Source organism: Nesoenas mayeri (genome assembly GCF_963082525.1).
Source record: "Nesoenas mayeri genome assembly, chromosome: Z".
In the NCBI taxonomy this organism is placed as follows: Eukaryota; Metazoa; Chordata; class Aves; order Columbiformes; family Columbidae; genus Nesoenas; species Nesoenas mayeri.
In genome coordinates this window covers 44,017,799-44,040,071 of record NC_137542.1, presented here as the reverse complement: position 1 = coordinate 44,040,071, position 22,273 = coordinate 44,017,799, and the positions used below count along the sequence as shown (strand labels likewise).

The 22,273-nt window shown below is 41.8% G+C and overlaps 1 protein-coding gene across 1 annotated transcript in view; it reads right to left on the bottom strand.

Annotated features, from left to right (window-relative positions):
* The window catches only part of LVRN (laeverin), a gene marked incomplete at both ends in the record, with an annotated part of 39,985 nt that extends 30,581 nt beyond the window's left edge, over positions 1-9,404 (bottom strand). The window contains 3 exons of the mRNA XM_080362649.1: positions 322-461; positions 1,655-1,797; positions 8,809-9,404. Coding sequence (XP_080218775.1) covers positions 322-461; positions 1,655-1,797; positions 8,809-9,404 — 879 coding nt within the window. The remainder of the gene's footprint in view (positions 1-321; positions 462-1,654; positions 1,798-8,808) is intronic.
* Between the last annotated feature and the right edge of the window lie 12,869 nt (positions 9,405-22,273).

Below are 22,273 nucleotides of genomic sequence, written 5' to 3'. Positions count from 1 at the left end.
AGAGCTAAGAAGATAAGAAGATCCTAAATTACTACTAGTACTTTCCATAGAGTCGCTGCCTCAAATTTAACATTCAGAGATGACACCTACTTGTGGAATTGTATGAAATGATCACGACAGGACAATAAATTAATTGCCTTAAAGGAAATTTTTCTGCAGAAATATCTACAGGATAAATGTTAGCAGTCTTGCCACATAAGCATATAGTTTTGGAATGGAAAACACAGTAAATGTCTGTGATATCTTCGAAAACACACGATGCAACACAGAGCCAAGTTCTGTTGTAAACTGCTATAATGTGTTATGCAGCTTCATATTTACCTCATTTCCCCGCTCAGTTCTGGTGACATAATCAAAATCACAGACTACAAATGCAGTCAAGTAAGTTGACATTTTCAGGGAAGTGTTAAATGTGGTAACAGTCCATAGGCTTCCATTTTCATCAGCCATTTCAGATACATCTAGAAAAAATATCAAATAAATATTCAAACCATTGCTCTTCCATAACAAACAAGGAACTTTGTGTTTCCTGCATATTTTTTTACACTTCTCTTCAATATGCTGTATTTCTGCACTAACTTAATATGTTTCTGGTAGAAGGCAGGCAGCCCGAATCCCTGTTACTGCCACGTATCAGAGTCGTATCCTTACATCCAAACACCAAAAATTCAATTGCGAGCTTCTTAATTGAAGTCTTGGAAGAATATCAAACTGCGTCAGATATATAATAGGATGTGGGCAAACTGTGGACAACTTATCCCATGCTATGTATCTCTAAAATGTATGAGCTATTATGATTCAAATATAGGTCATGTGTGCCCAAGAATTACTTAATCAGATACCTTCCTCCTAAATAATGATTCTCAGGGGAAAAAATACTTCAAGCAACACTCACAGAGATCTCATCTATTGTAACTCCCAAGTTACTTAGTTTCCATGCAATACCCATAAACCTTCCTTTTTATGGCTAAAAATTATTTGGGCAAAAAATAAAAATTCATAGCACTGAACTGCAGAAAAACAAAAAAGACATTAAGAAGGAGTCAAGAGATCCAATTGATTTCAGTAGGAATACTGATTCACAGAATTTTTTTGGAATCTTATATCCCACATGCATCCCACAGGAGATCCCAGCAAGGGACAGGAGGAGCATATCCAGAGCATTACAGTTCTCTCGTTCTTATTCTGCATTTACACAGGAGGCTATAGTGTCTCTGCCTGGTAAAACAATTTTTTGTATGTTGTAAATACATCTTAAAATTTACTTAGAATTAAAGGAATCCCTTAATAATGCAATTATAGGCTTTGCATACTGGAGCTGATGTTTTGTTTTAAGAAGGTGTCACACAGTACAACAGACACACTGATGAAGCAGTAAATTCCAGCAATCAAACCTCTGCAGCCTCCAGCAGCCAGAGTAGAGGACATCACAACTGACAAAACTATGGAATTATTGCCATCAGAAGCTTTAATTATGAATAACTATCTCCAAATTTTTAAGCTTATAGGTGCAGATTTTCTGTGCGTCTTCAAGTGATTAGTGCACAGACAGCAGAACACTATTGATATAGTCTGTTCAGATAAATTACACCCTTTTAAAAAGTAATTTAAGGGGAAAAAAAAAAAACCATAAATCTACTTGTTGTTTACCTACCAATAGCAGGCATGTTGGAAAGAGCCACATAGCTTGGGTCATGAACAATTCTGATATTAAATGTGGCCTTCATGGCAGGTTCATCAAAACATGGATAAACTGTCCTAGCATATGTTGGTTCCAGTTGGGAGGCAATCAGCATACTGTATTAAAAATACAAGTTAAGATTAATCCAGCATGCTACAGCTGATCAAAACCAATATATAATGCATAAAAACACCGAATCAGAAAAAAAAAAAAAGAATCATATGCAGATTTGGAAAAGGTTTGGTTAGTATTTAAAACCATGATTAAAGCCCCATGCCCACAGACTGTTCAGCTTAGATGCCTCTAGAGAAAAGCAGTCTTTTAAAACTGGGTTCTTGGTTGGTTGGTTATTTTTTTATTTTTTATTTGTTTGTTTGTTTGTTTTCCTTACAGACCTTTTCCAAATATCATATTTAAAATATTTGAGCTCTTCTGGTTTGTTTATTAAGGCAGAGCTGATTAAAGTTTTGCACTCAGCAGACCAGTGCTCAAGAGTGATACAATGCTCAACATTAATTTTGTAATTAGAATCTCTCTGCACACCTATTTCTCTCTCCAATGCACACACTCTTATTTTAACACTACATTTTAATAAAAAATTGTAATAAACATCAGGTGACCACACACACATATACACTTCCATCAAACCACATAAAGAAGAACTCCTGTGAAAGCAGCACCAGTCCATCTCAGCACTGGCAAGCCCTGTAAGAGGACATTTTTCTACCTTACACTATGGAGCCTTGCTTCACTTGGGGCAAATCTCTGTCATGCACTGGCCGGAATCAAAAGATAAATCACCTTGACCCAAGGACAAAGTTTCAAGGAAGAGCTTTACATCTGAGCTGTTCACGTTAGGACATCATTATTGGGAATTAAAGAAAAGATGCATGCAAAGCTCCATAGCTGTAAGCAAAGCAGCTGCCAGCAGCTGGGCATATAAAAATGCCATGATCTCTTGTGTCAGCAACCTCGATACTATCCCAAGCTAATATTTTCCAGTTGTAGTTGGGGTGTTCCCTAACGGTGTATTCATACCGGTTCACAAAGGCTTAGACTTGGCATGGGAACATCCTAAACTAGCCAGGAGCCATCAGGACAGTATCCGTACATTAAGTAACACTATGTAATGTGTCAGCTCTACCATAAAAGCACAGCGTGACTGTGCCTGATTGTGATCAGTAGCACTGAACCATGTCCAAAACCTACGGTTGTATGCTTTAAGATTCCCTTTTTCTCATACCTGAAAAGTTTAGCTTTCCATTGATATGTACATCACTTTGCAGAAGATGTACTGCATCGTGTGCAGCTCAACCTGAGGAAAAGAGTCACTAGCTTCCTGGTTCCATTGACAAAAGTCAGCCATGCTTTCCACCCAGCACTGAAGGCCAGCCTTCCAGGACTCCTTGTCTTCTGAAAGATGTTTGACTGTTGTGATTTTAATAGCTGTGCTACTGAACCCTGCTCAAAGCCGACCTAATCAACTCAGTGCAGAAAGCATCAGCAGCTGATCTACACAATGTCATCCTCATTGCTGATGCTGGACAACTGAGTTAATATCAGCAGGACAACTGTGTAAAGGTACTGTACTTTCAAAACACAGTACATTTTGCATTGAACAGACACATCTGATGCTGTACAATAACAACTTATGACATTTTAAAAAAACATGCTGAACACAGGTAGATGCATAGTGACTACTGGGACCACAACATCTATTTTGAAATGAGGAATGGCTTGAGGGAGAGCAGCACAACGTATTTAACTTCTTGCCTGTCAGTGTAGGCAGATTTTCTTTATGGATCTGATTCACTGCAGATTCAAATGTGTGCTGTGCCACCTCCCTGAGTGAAGCTCCACCTGAGACTGAAGTTTTACCTCCTCCCCTCCTTTATCCTGTCCAACGACAGAAAGGGACTTAACTCTCTGCCAGGGCTGCACAGGAGCAGCAAAAGTGACAGGCCACTTCATTGAGGGAATCAATCACTGAAAATACTCCAATCTCCTTCTTCGCAAGCAGTAAAGTATGCTTTTGTGCATTCAGTTGTACAATCAGTCACAGGCTGGTTCTAGGAGACACTAAGCAACTCCAAATTCCCCTGCACCAGTGCAATTACTGTCTCAGGAGGCTCAGTTCCAGCAGAAACTGATGCAGATACTAAGAAAATTTGTCCACAGGAAATTTTCGTTCAAGAATACAAAATAGCGTGCATTCAGCAAAAGCATCATGATAAAAAAGAAATATGAGGATGGATTAAATGTTATTTTTCAGTAGGTCTCCAAATAAAAAACACAAATGAGAATGTTTCATGCATGTTACACAAATAGGTGGTGTTTCAAACACACATTACCTCATCTCATTTGTCAGAATGAGTCATTATTTGGGCTTTTTTCTTGTTTTTTTTATTTTAAAAAAGGTGAAGGAATTAGCAAGAACCGAAGTACTAGCAAACTTTTTGGTACACTGCAATACAATCACAAAAAATTAACCCAAAAGGAAATTAATTTTTGAAAAAGCCTAAGAAGACAAATAATTTCCTTTCTTAAGCCTCCAGTTTTGTGCCTAGATTTCATTTTCTTTTTTCATAAGTATCATGTAATGCCTCCTTCCTCTGGTGAAAAAAAATCAAAGCCACAATACTTCTAAATAATGAGAAACAAACAGATAATAGCATCTCTTAGTCCAAATCTTGGCAATTTATACTACACAAGTGTTTAAAAAACACGAAAAGGAAAAAGAAGAATGAGTCCTATATAGTATATGAAGAATTTTCTTTTCCCAGTGGACGCTGTTTCACCTGATTAAAAACCAGCATCATTGTAGAAGAAATGTTTTCTGTTGATGCAAAAAAGGTTATTCTTCTAAAAATGTCTTATTAAAATAATATTATTTGTAATATTGATGGCATAATGGGGGTTTGTGTTAACATCTTTTATATCTGATTTCTTCCACTTCAAAAATATATAAGAATTAAACCATAAAACAAACCCTGAAGTGGCTCAAAGTAAGGGAGTTTTACAGTGACCAGAATCCTGTTCTGTGCATCAGCCATCCCCAACACTCAGTCCTCTTTTCAGGTGACCAGTGCTCAGTACTAACATGCAACGCAAAAAAATGCCATACCAGTTATTTGCTCTGATCTCTGTTCACTGCCTTTGATGGTCTTACCCACAGATTCATGCAAAATAGAGCTAAGAACTTCAGATCCTCTGCTCAGAGGCACAATTAGCTGCATCAATGCTGTTCTAATCCCCTTGCCCTCATTCCAGTAATTGGTGCAGAAGCAGTGTATAAAAAGTGTGATTATGTTTTTGGATGCCTGTTAATACCAGCCCTATCCAGTCAAGTATTTTATGGAAGTTCCATAGGGCATGTGCAGAGTGGTTACCAAGAAAAATTCTCGAAGGATTTTGAAACACTGACATGAGCAGTGGCATGCAGCCTGCACTTTGCAGCACACTTCATGGGGATCCTGGAGTAGTCTACATGAGCTCATTCATGGCAGTGCAAGACCTGTATGCAGGACAATGCTACAACAAGCATCCTGCATTGTATTATATGCTTGAGCCAGTGCTGCTGAAGAAGAAGAGCAAAGGTGGTTTCTGTACCATTCTGCCTACTCAGACCCTGGCATGGACCCTCCCAGCTATACGCAGAACACAGATTCCCCATTTCAACAGGAAAGCCTTCAAATACTTAGTGCTGGATGGATGGGAGCATCCTCCTTTTTCACTTTCTTTGCTCCTGCAAACACTGCAGACACGGGCTGTGAGCAGTCCATAAAGAGTCCTTCCATTTTGCAGAGTTTTCTTTTATGTGTAAGAACACATCAGGTGGGTAGTACAACTAGTCAACAACAGTAAAAACATATGCAGTCATCAATGACGAAACTGGTAACAAACACTTCCCATATTGGAAATTCAGTGAAGTTTGGGCTTTGGTTTATCCAGTTTTCCACAGAGGTGAGGCCAGCACTTTCTCAAAATAGCTGTCTCTGGGAACAGCCTTCCATACCACCTTGCCAGTGTGCTCCAGCTCCGACTTGGAGAGGACAGGGAACAATACTTCATGTCAACTAGCTAATTCTGCCAGCCTGCCAAGAGCAATGCAGATACCTGACAAAGAAAAAAGCCAGCGCCAAAGCTCAGAGCGAACAAACATTTCAGGGACTTTGCTTCTCTTTAGGATCTAGCTGTCTACCAAAAGCTTCCCCCTCTGTGCTTAAACTCTTCTGAAACAAGACGTCTTCAGTGGTTGCACAAGCACAGGCTACAAAATCCACAAAGACTTGTAGTGCATAGGAGAAATACAGGAGTCTTCATGACCACAGATAAACAGCACATAGCCTGTTACAGCTGGTGGTTTAAGTTTCACACTGAAGTTAGAAGCCAATGCAGAAATCAGACCTCAAAGTTCTGCTGGATCCAGGTACAAGCCACTTTAAAACTACTACAGGACAGTCTGCTGGAGACAGTGGTTTCCTCGCAGAATAGTAACAGGCTTTGTACTGACAGCTGAAGCACATTCAATGTTTTTAAATCACTCCTGATCTATATAATCCATTAGAAGACAATTTCTTCATCATTAGCAGTTTGTTAGAGCTATACAGACTATATCCCTTGAAATATAATATATCCCCTCCAAAAAAAAAGAAGGCAAAACCCCTTCACTGTAACCGGACCCCATCATATTAAGAAATGGCTGGTAAACCAATAGTTTAGTTCTTAGTCAAGGAAAAAAAATAACAAGATACTGTTGTATACTCTCGATTCAGCAAAAGCCTTTTTAAAACAGAAAAGATATGCAGAATCCATTCAAGAATATTAGGAATGTGGGAAGGAACAAGTAACCAAAACAATACAATCCACAATCAGTGGATTTCCTTTGATTTATTTCAGTGTCTGAACTGCGTTGGCATCTCTTTAACCAGACTGCAGTCTTATATTTCATTAGTGCTTCATGATGAGCTAAGAATGAAATGGAACAAAATTGTCATAAACCCTTTAAACAATTGGAACTAGAACTATACACATTATTTTCATGATTTAAAAACATTTTTTTCTTATTTTCTACTGTGGCAGCAGAGCTGACAACAGCTTTTTTTTTTTTTCAGATCCTCTAAATTTTACAGTCTGAAACAAAAAATGTCATAGTCTAATTCAGTGTTTCTTAGATAGGACTTGATTGAATCAATACAGCATCAGAAAGCACACTGATACAATACTAAGTAATTAAGTGCTTGTTCTTTTCTTTCTTAGGTGGATTTTTTTTTAATTATGTAAATTGAGCAAAGTGTTCTAGATTTTCCTTAATTCAAAAGTTGCACAAATAATCCTGTGAATGATAATCAGTGAATGAAGAAAGAGCAACTGAAGAAAAACTTCATATATTTCCTAAAAATACTTATTACCATACTGCCTTTTTCTCTAAGGCTAACCAATTTATCTCTTTTCTCTTAAAAAGGAAAAAAAAATTTAAAAAAAAGTCTGCATAAGTTACATTTTCCAGATGTGGCAGACAGTGGTATTGGTAAAGATTTACACAAGAGCTGGCAGCTGAAAAGCCAACTCATTGTTGCAGAAAAACCACACAGTCCTCCTCCATTTCAATAAAAACTATTAAGTTTATTTTGTGGTTTCTTATTAGTGCTGCTCATACAGGGACTTGCATGTAAGGATCTTGTGGGTAACTGAATATTACCTGCTTCATCAAGAAGTCTATGAACTGCCAAGATACAGTTCATTTTAGTGGACTCATCGATAGGCTGGAAGCCAAGAACACATGAATTTTAACTTTAGTTTTCCTGCTGACTTACTGATTGTCAATCCTCAGCAATTCACTATATATTAGTTGTTAAAAGTGGATTAACTTTCAAATAAACAATTTATCTGCCTCTCCTTTAAACACCTATTTTGAGAAACTTATCTTCTGCTGGAACTATTTGAATCATAATCTGATTCACTTTTCTTCACTGATCACTGATCACTTTTCTTCAGCAAGTTTCACATCCGTAAGTTTATAATGTAATTCAACATGAGAAGATTTCCAGTTAAAGAAAAAAGAAAAGAAAAAAAAGAAAAAAAAGAAAAAAAGCAATCATTGAGAGTGAAAACAGGTTTTAGATGATCAGCTGCTTGTTAAGCTCACACTACTCCAATACAGATTTTGCAGTTCAAAATAAAATAAAAATGAAAGCATCCTAATATCACTCACTAGGGAAATCATTGGTTGATGGCAGCCTAACAACTTCATGTGCAATAGCACCTACAAAGTCTAGCTGTACAAAGCTCCCAACCATTCCACTCCACCATACCTCTGAAACTGCATGGGGTTAACATCTTTAAACTCATACCCAAAAACATATTTAAAATGTTGTGTGCTCCCCACAGATGCAGGCAGAGGAGGTAAGGAGCTGCCCGTGCTACACAGACATGTGTGAGGCCAGGATGAAGACTGAGCCAGACTGTGGCTGCCAGGTACTGGACATGGGTATCGTCTGATCCCTTGCTGCCTGTCAAAGGCACAGATAGAAAGACTTGAAATTGTAGAGAAAACGTCATTTGACCAGTTGAGATAGACTCTTTCCTCTGCCAAAGGCAGATCCGTGTTTTACAGACCTTCAGGAAGCCCTCCCAGACAAACTCCAGAGCAGCAGCTCCTCACCAGCCTCCACAAATGAAGAGGTCTTTGCAAACCATCTCAGCATGGTCTTTGCAAGCCATCATGAGCTGATGGCGTGGATCAAGTAAGTGGCTGAAGGAAAGCCAAGGCAACCTAGCTGGTGCTCTCTGGAGAGAAAACCGACCATCATGGAGCACTAACCTGAATTTCTGACAGCCTGTGATGCACAGCTGGGGAAAGGATGCAGACTGTGCAAAGCAGCTGATCCCGCCCGGGACAGCCTCACCGTGCAAAGCAGCCATCCATCATCTCTCCTGCCACCCCAGGCAACAAGCTGTTCCTGCAAGCTTCGTCCAGCCCTGGTACCACCTGAAATACTGTCTGCGGAGACGCAGCAGCTGCGTCCGATGCCTCCACGCCGCGGGTGACCCCGCCGCGGGCCGGGGGACCTCCAGTACCGTCGGCGGAGGAGCGCCGGGTCCCCGGGGCGGCCGCCGCCGCCTACCTGCTCCGTCCCTGGTCGGTGTAGCGGGTGAGGAAGAGCCCGTCGAGGTCCTCCTCCAGCCTGCCCTCGAAGCCCAGCTGCAGTACGTAACGGTGCCCGGCCCGCAGCCGGCCGCGCAACTCCAGGACCGCCAGCTCGCCCGCCACCTCCTGCCGCAGCTCCGCCACCTCCACGGCGGTGCCCGTCCCGGGCAAGGGACCGCGCACGTCGGCCCTGCGGCTCCGCAGCCCGGAGCTGTGCAGCACCACCGTGTCCGTGTCCTGCCGGCAGCGCACCGTGATGTTCACCTGCCCGCTGAAGGTGAAGGGCCCCGCCTGGCCGGGCCGCACCCGCGGCCACAGCTCCAGGTCGTAATGGAGCGGCAGGAGCTGGCGAGGCAGGCGGCGGCCGGAGCCGTCCACGGCAGCGGGTCCCGGCGGGGCGGCGAAGCCGGGGGCTGCGGGCGAGGGGGTCGGCGGCTTCGGCGCCTCCTGCCGGCAGCGCCCGTAGAGGGCGGCGAGCGCCAACAGCGCGGCCAGCAGCGCCAGCAGCAGCGCGGCCAGCAGGGCGGCGGCCCTCCGCCCCACGTACAGCCCGCGGCCGCCGCGGGGACCCATCCCCGCCGCTCTGCGCCGCCCGACGGGCCGCGCCGCCCGGTACTTACGGGGGCGGCGGCGTGGGGAGCGAGCGCGTCTGAGGGCGGGACGCGCCGCTCCGGGCCGGGCTGGGCTAGGGGAGAGGGGTTTCCCCCCGCCCCAGCAGAGAAAGAGCTCCCGGGAGGCCTGCTCCGGCGGGAGGGGGCAGCCCACGGATCCCCGGCCCCTTCGCGGGGAGTGGGGCGCGGCAAGAAGAGACTGAGGGGCGACGAAGGAGCAGTCTCAGCCGGGGACGGCCCGCGAGCTGCCCCTTTCCCGTCTGCTTGAGCAAGCAGCCTGCAGGGAGGATACGGCGGCAGGCGGCTGAGCAGCGGCTCCGGGGAGTGCAGCCGGTCGCAGGCGTGAGCGATGATGCTGGATGGGGTCTGTGCCCGAGGACCCCCGAGGATAAACGATAGTGTCGCTAGCCGGACAGACAGCACGGCACGGACAGATGGTGTTGCATACATAGGATGGCACGGGCCACTACCAGCAAGGCCAGGCCAAGGCCGGGCACAGGATGGTGGCTTGGCGCTGCTGAAAGCTGGGGGCTCCTCGGGCACTGGAGGGAGTGCTGACTGTAAAATACCCAAACCAAACCAAAACACCACAAACACCCAAAACAAAATGCCAACTCACACCACCACCAACAAAAACAACAAAACCAAACAAACACCACCCTGAGGAATGGCAAGGGAAATTATGAGAGAATGGGGTTTCACTGCTTGAAGTGTGAAATGTTGTAGGTAGAGCTGATCAGCTCTTGAGGGAAGCCTACATGCCAAAAGATTTGGGAGAAGGACATCAAGTCTGAAAGATCTTTGGTACATAAAAAAGCCCATGACCGAAGTGGGTTTCTGGTAAATCATCCTCATTTAAAGCCATACTTTTCTGTGTAGTTCAGTTGAGGCTATAACCACCATACTCTACATGCATAGGTAACCTCCTTACAATCAACAGGATTAATCCTGTGTTCCTAGTTAAACACGTACTTAAAGGATTTGCCAAGTTGAGGCCGTATTGCCAGTGAGATTGCAAAATTAAACCTTTGTCACCTTATAAAACCTGCCTGTTGGTTTTGCTCAGTTGCAGCTCCTCTTTTAAATCACAGTGAGCTATGAATTGACAGGAGCAGTAGCCAGGAACAGCAGCCCTGTGTGCCATTGCCTCAGACATCTTTTAATCTGGGTTACATGCAGGTTTTCCGCTTGCTTTTTAAAATTACTTCCATCCCCCCACCACACTGGTTTGAACTCAAGTCAATTCCCTTGGGCTTGTAGTTTGCACAACAGCTACCCTCAATACCAAAGAGCTCTGTTTGCAAAATTGAGGCAGTGGATTAGGTATTACAGTACGTTTTGTCACCAAAGTTAAAGCTAAAATGGCTGAAGTAAATTACCAAACACAAAAGGTTGCCCTTCCTGCTAATTTATTTGTTAATTGAGAGAGATACCCTTTCAGTGGTCCTCTGCAGAATACAGCTAATGCTTTCCTCATGCTGGGCACAGCAGGTCTGGCTGCAACAGGTTTAGGGAATAGTTCTGAGCCACTGAACAAAGAAAGATTCTGGTTCCAGCAGAAGACTATAACCTGTTTTTTTCCTGCTGCTTAAGGGATGGAGGGAAACTCCTCTGCCAGCCTGTCCTGCTGCTTGCAGGCTTTCCCACTCTTCTCACCTCATCTGCCCCATCTGCTGCTATTACCCATTAGCTTCCCAACACGCTGTCTTCTGGCACTGGCCTATCTTCTGCTTTTTTCTTTCACACAGTTTGACTGTTATGTTTCTGTTTCTGTGCTTCTTTTCTCATTTTGTCCTTATTTACCCCAGTTTGGCCACCCATGCACTAAGACCTGTTTCTGTTTCTCTGATTCAGGCCTCTGTATTTTTCACCCTTCTGTCCTTGCATATGCCTCACATAGCTTTACTCTGTCTTGCACATCAGTGGCTTCTCTTTTTACTCCTAGCATGCTTTGCAGCATCCATTATATTGCTGTCACACTAAGACTTCACAACAATCTCCAACAAACTTCTTGAAGGTTGCTGGATCTGCAGCCACACAACAGTCCTGAACTAACTGCTGTATGACCTGCTGCATGTCACTTGCAAGATTTCACAGAAAATGTTTTCAAATGTTCAGGAAAGTATCTTTTCTCTCTTATTTTCACTGTAAATTTGGGAAGAAGTTTGTTGTGCCAGTCCACAGAGTTGCTCCATCCCGTAGGAGTGCTGATGCGCTATGGGAACTGGGTAAGATGAATGATCAAAAGCTCCCAGAAAGATCAGGGAAGAAAAGACAGCACTGCAAAGAAGGAGCTGAAGGAAGAAGAAATCACAGAAGTACACCTGTGTGTCTAAGGTACGAGCCCAGACATTGAAGAAAATTATGGAGGATTTCAATGCCCTGCTTTCCAAATGTTTTTATAAAGCCTCAACATATAAAACCACACACGTCCACTCACCCCATCAAAACAAGGCACAGACAAAATCAAAACTGTGAGGCATTTCATTTCACATGTGTGAAAACAAGCAAAACTGCTCAGTATAAGCCTGTAAGTAGTGCAAACCCCATGGGAAGGTTGCCCTTCTTAATGGTGCGGGATATGTTTTACATTTTACAGTTCATATGCATAAAACATAGTTCATCTTCTCTTGTTTGCAGTGGAGTATTCAAACCTACTCCCTTCCCAAATTAACACATAATAAAACCACAATAGCTGCAACTTAAAATCAATATTTTAAGAAGTGTTCTTAACCTACTTTTTGCTTCCAAATTACTGTTAACAGTCACCTTATAAAGCAAGTGATGGCTGAAGTCTTTTACCAGCCCACAAGTGTGGATTCCCCTCCTGGTGGGAACACAAACATATGTTCGAAATGAGAAAATCCTTTGCATGCCATACAAAATGTGTGAGTAGCTTCTGTTGCAAATACCACAGTTCACCATCCTGCTGAACTTATTTGCAGAGTTGTCTGAATGATGAGTTTCTGAAGCTGAAGCTGCAGGAGGTCCTTGGCCAGGACAGGCAGTCTGGCCATAGCATGTCACAGCTCAGCCCAAATCCTGACCTTGGATGGGAACAGGAGGCTTGTATTTAAGTCAGCAGAAGCCTCTAGTACACATCTGAAAGTAGAAACAAATCACCTGTCATAGAAGAAGTCAGGCAGCTCTGTCACCGTGAAGGACACGGTGTGTCACGGTGAAGGACAAGGCATCTGACAAACTTTGCTGTTTTGTTGCAGATGAAGGGATTTGTGCATGCTCACTAGCTCTTCAAAGTCCTGTAAATGTCCACTGTATTTTAAACAACAGAAAACGTCACCTATGACAGCATGGGATCTACTATCTGTTAAAGTGCAATAAGGTAAACAACACTTCATGTGGCAGCTGGTCAGGAAATTTGTCATGAAATTTCAATTACCAAAATATTACAATGACCCATCCTTACAGTTCATCAAGATTTTCAGGTTAAAATAACTGTTTTCATAAGAAATATTGTGATATCATCACAAATTATAGATACCGAGTGCAAATTAAAAGGGTAATCATGCATTTAAGCAATGTGAAGTAATTGTTAGACTGAAAGATGATCCCCTGAATCACATTATTACTGATTTGTTCAACCTAATTTGAGAAGTTCTGAGTGATGGCATATATGGCAATTCCAGCAGTGGGATTTGGGAGTGATCAGCACTCCTGAAACTGTATTTTTAACAGAATCATAGATCTTGTTTCCTCTTCAGGTTTTGGGGAGGTGCATGATTTTTTCTGTATTTATGAAGTCAGAACAGTGCTCCTTCTAGACATGAGGGATCCATAGGTACCACCTACATCCATTAAATCCATAATTTTTTTAAACTTGGTCTGTTCATTTTATGCACTGTAACTTGCTCTGCTTCATTTATTCTCCTTCTCTAACAGAGCCAGTAACACATTAGAGCTGCAAATGTTGTAATACCTGGAAGGATCTTTGGCAAGAGCTATTCCATAGGAGATGCTGAAGTTGCAGACCTTCAGTCTCGCTCTGAAGGCTTGATTTAGTGGATATTTCAGATTTCCCAGCCATTTGAAGTAAGAAAGGTGAGCAAGAGGTGAAGATACATAGCATAGATGCAAATAATACACATAATATACACATAAGCCAAGCATGAGCAGCTGCGGACCATGATTTCTTACTGGACATGTCAAAGAAGTCCTCATCTTTCCTGTAGGCTCAGGATGAATGCTTTATGTCATCCTTCATGGAGTATGTGTCTTCAACATTAAAATCAACACAGGTGATACTAGTTACCAAGTATTTGGAATTAAACTTACATGAACAAGGGATTTTATACATTGCCTGTGTAGATCTGTCAGTGGACATAAGATTTACAGGCTGACATACTAGCAACTGAGCATGGATCTGTATTTATATCAACAAGATTGTCTTAACTGGTCAGTACAGGCTGGTACAGAAAGGCAATGTGGAAAAGACTTGCAATTTAAAACGGTCACATTTGACCAAGCACGGGAGTATTATATGCTTTCACCATAGGGAGTCGTGCATCTAATTAAAAAATTGTATGTAGAAAAGCATGTTTGAAATGTTGCTATTACTGGTAATGATGTCTGATACTGTAGTGGAAGTGCTTTAATTAATAATTTTCATTAGAGTTTAAAATGGACAGCCCACTGATAATCCTCTGTCTTGCAGAAAACCAAATGATGCATAAATTTGTTTGTAAGTTCTATTCTCATTCAAAGAATCAGCTCTGAACTTTTTACCAGTTCCTCTCTCTATGGAGCTATGTACCAGTGCAATGATCTGGATCTACACAGTAAACCGTGGGTAGCAGCAACAATTTTCACCAGTGGAGAAAGGACGGCAACTGGAGCAAACCTAAGTTATTTTTTTGGGTACTTCTGCCTGTGAAGGACAGCAGAGTAATCCCCAAATGGTATGAGTAAAATGGGGTAGTCAAGAAACATAAAACTAGGTGTTAACAAAATGATCAATGTGTTCAGTGAGGAGAGTCATGCTCAGAGCTGGGGAAGACTCCATTCAAATAATTCAGGGTGCTCAAAGGAACAAGAGAGGTCTGCAGCCCTGTTTGAAGGTACGATACTTGGGAAAGCCACCACTTTGGATGGGAGAGTCAGGAAAGCATCTCCAGGGAACAGGAGGAGATCCATAGAATGGTATGGGAAGTAACCAAGAAGTAACCACAGCAGATGTGAAAACCATTATTCAGAATATGAGCAGGAAATGAAAATTACACCACAGCTGGAGTTAAGTAGGCAGCACTTTTATCAGTAATTTTTTTGTGTAGCTGGTAATTCTACCAGTTGGCTTCTAAGACGTGGCAGGCAATCAATAGGACTGATAAACTAAGTTTTGCAATGGAGGATGTACATGTGGGAAAGGAGTGTATAACATTTTTGCCAGTTTGCTTAGCAAGAACAAAATGTAACAATGCCCTCTTAATTGGAATGAAATTTTGAAAAAAAGAAAAAAAAAAAGGATTTAATAGGAAAGAATGAATGAATGCATATATCATTTGCAGCATGTAAAACTTTTTCCAGATGGCATTTAACTTTTTCTTTAGGGAAGTTTAATGTTTTTTTCACTTAAAACCAACTTAAATATATATCAGCTTTTCTCCAAATATGCAGACATGTTCGAGGTTGTGCCTGTTGAGGCTGTATGAAAGTGAGCGAACATCTGACAAGGAATAACTTGCAAGTGGATTTTTTTTAAATGGCATTAAATGTCAGTAGATTGATATTGCTTAAAATGATGAATTTTGGCATTTTTCAAAGTTTCTGGCCTTTTTTATTAAGTGTTTTACAAGCTTTCAAATGCTTGGTATTTTTCTGGCAGCTTCGCTGAACTGAACCAGGAGTGTGGTATTTGTCCCCTGAGTGCTAGTCATGCTGAGATGGATCAGCTCTCTAGGAGGGATAGCAAGTTGAAGTTTGAACAACTGACGTATTGAGATACTGGAAACTATTTCTCACCCATGGAGATGGCCTGATGGAGATGGACCAAGGACACATGTGTCTTCTCTTATTTAATCTGCTTTTGTTGCAATTAGGGCTATTGGATGGTATGCAAGCTTAAGATTGCAACAGCTGAGTACAGGAAATGCTTCATGAAGCCTATTCAGCCCTAGAGCTGCATAGGGAGCTGAGAGGGAAACAAGCAGAACCCTGGAGTGTCCGGCTTGCTCTCTTGTTACTACAAGGAGGATAGCAGAAGCAAGAGAGATGGCTGTTCCTGCTGGAAATGACCTCTTTATCCACACTAGTCAAGTGCCAGCCAGCCCAGCTGTCCAGAAAGGTGAGCAACACTCACTCTTCGTCAGGACTTTTGAAAGTGGTCTCATGCACTTCAGCCATTAAGGGGCATTCAGTCCAGGACATGAGAAGAGAGAGGTCCAGGACACCACTGCTAATCTGAAGCTGACTTCCTGGAAATACATAGGCTTTGAGGACTGGGTCCTTTGTACCAACTGCTTTGATCTATGGATCCACTCCTTTTGGGCCATCTTATCTGTATATCTCAAATTAACCTTTCTTGCACCAATGTCATAGGAAACTGCGTGCTTTTTCTGTGCTGTGAATTAGCTCTGCAACAGAGCATTATTATTGCACATCTACAGCAAGCACCGTTGGCTCCTCATAATCATCTCATCATCATAAAAAAAAAATGTTTCAGGTACTGAGATACTGTTTCTAAATCTTAAAGTCTTCTTAGCTTATAAACCAAGATGTTTGCTACATTTTGTAAGGTGCCATGTTTTCAAAAAATTATTGAGAAATCAGGGAAATTTCTTTGTCACAGGTTTTGTTATCATTGTTGGTTTTGTTTGTTTCTTCATTTGTTTGTTTTTCCTATTAAAATCTTAATTAAACCTGTCAGACTACTACAAAACACCTGAAAATTACTGGTGTGAATTCACATGCTGTTGGAGAACTAAACATCCAAGACTTCAACAGCTTTAAAGCTTATAGGTAGTCTTTATCCCCAGAATCTGGATGTTGTATTTTGCAAGACACACTTATTGAAGAAGTTCACAAAACACTCCCTGCATCTTTATCAGTCCAACAAACCTGTGTTTCACTGCAGAATGTGGCTACATGCCAACTTGTGGTCAAATTGGCCAGAGCTCTGTGCATCTCTACAGACTATAGAGAGCCTGTTTTCCAGGACATCTTTCTGGCACATCTTTCATGGAAACATACTAAGGCTTGAGCCTAAATTATAAATGGACTAAAACAGATCTCCAGTTTAACCCTTTAGTGTGCTGTTCTTGATGTCGGAGCACTGTGCCTGTTTACCATTCTTGTCTTGGTGCAGCCTGCAATCCTATTGCAGTTCTCTGTTCCTACTTAGCAGGTTTGCTCTTGTGAACCCTAAAACTGATATTATCTGACCTTTGAACACTCTGATCCATTCAGACAAAACAGAGGAAGATCTCTGCTGAAGGCTGTATGATTGGCCAGCAAGTAGTTTCAATATTTTTGGCAAATCTCAGTACTGGGTGGCATGCCACATGGCACAAGAACACCTGTATGTGACAGAAGTCATGGAAGTGTTTCAAAATGCATGAATTGCAAAATGCAATTCATAAATCTTTTGTATGGATAGTCCTGGGGAGAAGATGTACCCTGTGCTGTTGTATGAATCATTTTCCTACAGAGAATGTGACACAGAATAGGATACAGAAATGAGACGTCCTTACTCACAATAGGATAGGAATGAAGTTTTCACCTACAAGTAATGTGTGTAAAACAATAAAGCTGGTGGCTACTAGACTCTGTCTTTGGTACAGGAAAGATCATAACAAAGGATATGGATCAGCCTCTGAAGGGCTCCTACTATTAATAAATTAAAAAATAACTCTGTGCATTTGTCTGTGTTTCAAAAACTACAGTGGCAAAAGCCAGAGCTTCTTCCAGGACTACTGATACAGTCAATGCCTCTAAGGATAGATCAGTGACAATAAGAGAGTTGGAGAAATATTTCTGATCTTTCGCTTTTGCAGAGCTGGGACTGTGCACTGATCCATGCCACCGATTCCTAAGTGTGCTGTGGTGGTTCCTGAGATGATACCAGAATGGTGTCAGGAGAAGACAGGCAGGATGCCCTCCTGAGGGAGATGGAGATGGTGATATCATCAGTGAGAAAACAACTCCCAGCTGATTACAAGGTGAGGAGTAATGGTAGGAAGCCACAAGGCTTAGAAGGCAGCAGGCTGTATCACTAGTTTATTCAGGGGATAGTTTCTGATTGATTAAGTCGAGCTGCAGGAATGCTACAGGTGTACTAGAAAGTCAAGACATGGAACTTGTGCCATTTATAATCAATCTACAGCACCAAATTATCTAATCTCTATGAGAGGCAGAGAGAAATGTCACAAAAAGGAGGATCCAAAACTCTTTATGTCTGCTGCAGGGGTGACAGAAGCAAAGTCCCCATTCTCTCTAAATCCCCGCTCAAAAAAAAAAACACCAAACCAAAAAAAAAAAACCAACAAAAAACCCCATATATATATATATTAAAGCAAGTTCAGCCTGAGAAAATTTGGGTGTATGCAACATATGTTATTAGTTTGTTCTGAAAACAGAAAGAATGATGTCAGTAAAGTCCAGAAATGGGCTGCTAGCCACACTCTTCACTTTGAAATTAGCAAATCTAGCTGCAAGGCAAGAGAGGGAAGCCTAGCAAGCACATAAACCAAAAGAAATACCAAGGAAAAAGCAAGTATGTTCTGGGAAAACATTCAAAGCTTCAGGCTATGGGGAGCTTGATGCTGACATTGGGGAAGAGCGCGGTTTTGTAGTGCCGGCCACTCAGAAGAAGGGTGGCCCCAGGATTCTTCCCACCCCACCACCTGGCAGGCCTTTGGGATGATCTGCTGTGGTGACTGAGCCTCACACAGTGAGACAGTCAGGCAGGTTTCAGAAAATTGCATTCTTGGATTCAGCAGGTAGAACAAGAAGCTGTTCCATGACAAAGTGGGTAAGCCACCTGCCCTTCTCTTATGGCTTATCTACTTCACATGCCAGTATTATGTTGTAAACTGTCAGCCAGTGACTTCTGGGAAATGGTATAATCCACTCAGCTACTTGAAGAGGAAAATGTGGTGTATTTTTGATGAACTTCAGTCGTTAAAGCACTTTCCCCACAGATGTCTCAAACCATTTTCACTTATATCTTGAAGGACCTCTTTGGTTCACTATACAACCTTTGCTGCTCTGGTATCATCCTGGCTAAAGTGTCAAGTCCATCTTTAAACACCTGCCACTAGATCTTCCTCTTTTTCAAGGATTTATTGCTAGCATCACACAGCACTCTTAGCCTAACATCAGTCACACCTGGTTCAGGAGAGATGACTGCACAGATCATGTATTTCCTTCTGTTTGGGGAAAAAGCATCACTGTAATGGGTCTCAAAAGCACCACTCTAATGCTTAGATCTAGAGAAGTACATGGCAAAATGAATAAAGTAGACAAAGGCCTTTCCAGGGAAGGGTCCAGTGCTGTGGCAAAAGAAAGGGCTCTTGAATAAGAACAATAATGGACAACAATTGAGCACAAGCACACACATTCAGTTCCTGCCCCTAACATTATGAATGGATCTTATTTTCTTCCCTGGCATCACTCCTGGTGGGAATGAAGTAACCCTCCAATCACAACTGCAATTTAAACCTGAACTTAAAACCTAGATCCCACAAGGTCTGTAACCTACCCCCTGAAGCTGACCCAGGGGAAGAGATAAACCTCAAAGCCCAAGCAGATGTCCTACATAACTATATCAGGATAATCATGAGCTCACTTTAAAAAAGGAATTTTAAAACAACTTTTGTTCTAGGGGCCTCATGGGAAGCTTTTCAAGCAAGCTCATTTTTTATTACCAGCCCCACACCCATTTTATGGACACTCCAATTGATGTCCAGGATGAACAGTCTATGGTCTATAGTGTTTCCTTTTCTGAAGTATCAAACCCTTCTGGTTTTGATTATCCCTTTCAAGCACTCCCTAAATCCATTTACTCATTTAATATTCCCTCAGTCCCTCGTTGCATTACGTCTTCCCTCATCATCTTCTCAAAATAGTGCCTGTGCCAATAGAATCTGAACTCTGAAAATTTTGTTTCTGTATTATAACAAAGCATTCTCTTTCCCTTTCAGGTGGCTACTGTTTCATACTCTACTTTAGTTAATGGCATCTTGGAGATTATAAACAGACACTTCACAGCAACAGCTTTTGTGTATCAACAGTTGTGGCTGATAGGCAAAGATGAATCTCAGCATAGGGAGTACATGGCTTCCCATCTCAACAACATCTTGAGTTTATGGCTATCTTGAGCCTTGATAGGGTGTTTTTCCATACATCAAGACATTTCAAAATGCAGAGTAGTGAGTATCAAGGAAAGCGAAAGTATAGAAACACAGAATGATTTTGGCATGAATTATGGAAGGCAACAAAGTAATTTCAGAAATGGAAAAAAGTGACATCAACACTGGCCTTCTACTGCAGCATTTTTTTTGAGATCACTGTGTAGAGTAACACCACTCATATTTTGCTGATACTCTGATTGTTTTTTCTGCATCTTCATCAAACCGGAGATAACATATTTCAAAGTAAAGATGACCCACATCATGTGGTCAGGACACCCCTATTTTGCACCGATGGCATAAAAGCATATTGAGCAAACATTTCCACTGAACATTGCAGAGGCAAAGGCTGAGACATCTTATCTACATTGAACAAAGAGTATTACCCTTCTTGTCTTCTATTCAGTAAGATATATGTATCCCATTTACTCCATGAGATAAATTTCTGTTCTATACTGATATGCAAGAACAGTATTTATTCTGTAAAGGATGAAAAAGCACTGGTCAAAAGTAATCACCTTGTGTTTTATTCATCACTTTTGTCCTCCACTCTTTTTTCTCTGCTCACTTCAGCATGTTGCTAACCCATGGCTTAGGCCCTGAGAACTTGTTTAGCTTGACAGCTCATTACAAACTCTTCAAAGGCACCACTTGCTCTGTGTTTGTATGAGGAGATTTTTGGGATTCCCAAAGCTCATAGGTGGAACTGAAGCATAATGAAAACCTGACCCACGAGCCATGATCTGAAAAACTCCCGTTTCTTTTCTCTAGGTTTGTTTACTGGCATCATGCAACATGGACTAGCCAGTGCAGATGTTTTTGAACTCCCAGGATTGTTGACTTTTCAGAATATTAATAACCCCAAGTGCAACCTTTGACCCTTCTGCCCAGTCTGGCTCTATTCTCCTTCATCCTTATTCCCCTTTCCATATTTTTGTTGTTAGAGATGTATTTTCTTTCTTGAAGTTGTTTACAATCAAGAGTACATTAGAACCCAACCCTTTAGAGTAATCTTTCCAATCTCATTTTGAAAGACATGAAAATCTCAAGTGTTGAACCCTAACATCTTGTCTTCATTTGGATTTGGGAAGCATAAAGGGCAAAACACAGACCTCATATCAACTGAGTTCTTTCCACAAGTTTCTGGATTTGTAATCCCTGAACAATGCTGTCATAAGATACCAAGTGGGTGCAGACTAGTCAGGAAACAAGTACAGACGGAAGTGCAATTAATATGGCATTATATGGGTGTACAGTATTTAACCACTGCTTCTCTGGGCCAGAAAGATGTTGTCAAATGGGAAAAGCAACACAGAGCACAGTGGACAGTACACCTTCCAAAGAAAGATCTCCCCTCATCCTACCCTTTCCATTACCCCTTTAGGAGCTACCTCTTCTGATATGTCACTTTCTTTCCCTTTAGTAATTAAGTTTCCCTTAAATAATCCTGTTTGAATGATAATGCACACCAAGTTACAGTGTTTTACTCCATTCTCAGTTACCTTACTTCCATCTGTTCACATTCTGTACACTATGGGATCAATCTTCTCAGACAATTAGCAATTTTTCAAAAGAATATTAGGGGAAATACCCCAGACAAACTTGTTGGACCAAATGCAACTACTCACGACTCTATCTCTCCACATAACAATTGCATATATTCACTTGATGGTTTTTATTTTTCAGATTGGGAATATTTTCAAAGTTTAGTTAAAACAATGGTATTTTAAAAAAAGGCAAGTGAGCCAAACCCTGCCAGCATGCCACTTTTTTAATACTGCTTAATCAGACTTCTTCTTCACTCATGTGACAAATGAAGCTTGAACTGTATCCCCAGAATTATCTCAGTACTCTCCCCAAATTCATTGTGTCACCTCTGAAGAAAGTGGTGTGACCATAATAGGCAAGAGCTAACAACTTCACCATGGGAAATGGTGATTTCATTTTAACATTATTACTGGCCTTCTGGAACTGCAAGCAAGCTGACTGTTGCCCAACAATTGTGTTTATTGTTTATTGCTGTCTCTGTTGCCATGCTGTATCCCTTCCTGTCATCAGAGACAGTTGTATAAGACAGGTTCCCCGCTACCACAGAACCCCACAGCATAGGGAAGATAGGGCCAACATTAAAGTTCATCTGGGAGACATCTTATATTTGCACAGCCATCAGTTTTCCTTGCCTAAACTTTCATTAGAGTGTTGCTTACATATCCAGTACTGAAAAAGGAACTGAAAATGTTTATCATCCAAATATCTAACTAGCAGTTGTGAAATAATGAAGCAAGCAGCAGGACTCAAGAATCATAATGAGCCAACTGCCTCATCTACTGTCAAACCTGCCACAGAAATGGTATCTAATCACACACAAACACCTCACATTCAGGAGTCTGAGGTTACTTGGTGTGGTTGGCATAGTGGTTTGCCGTAACATTTGCCATTGGCATGACTGTTGTGCCAAACAAAGAAGCTT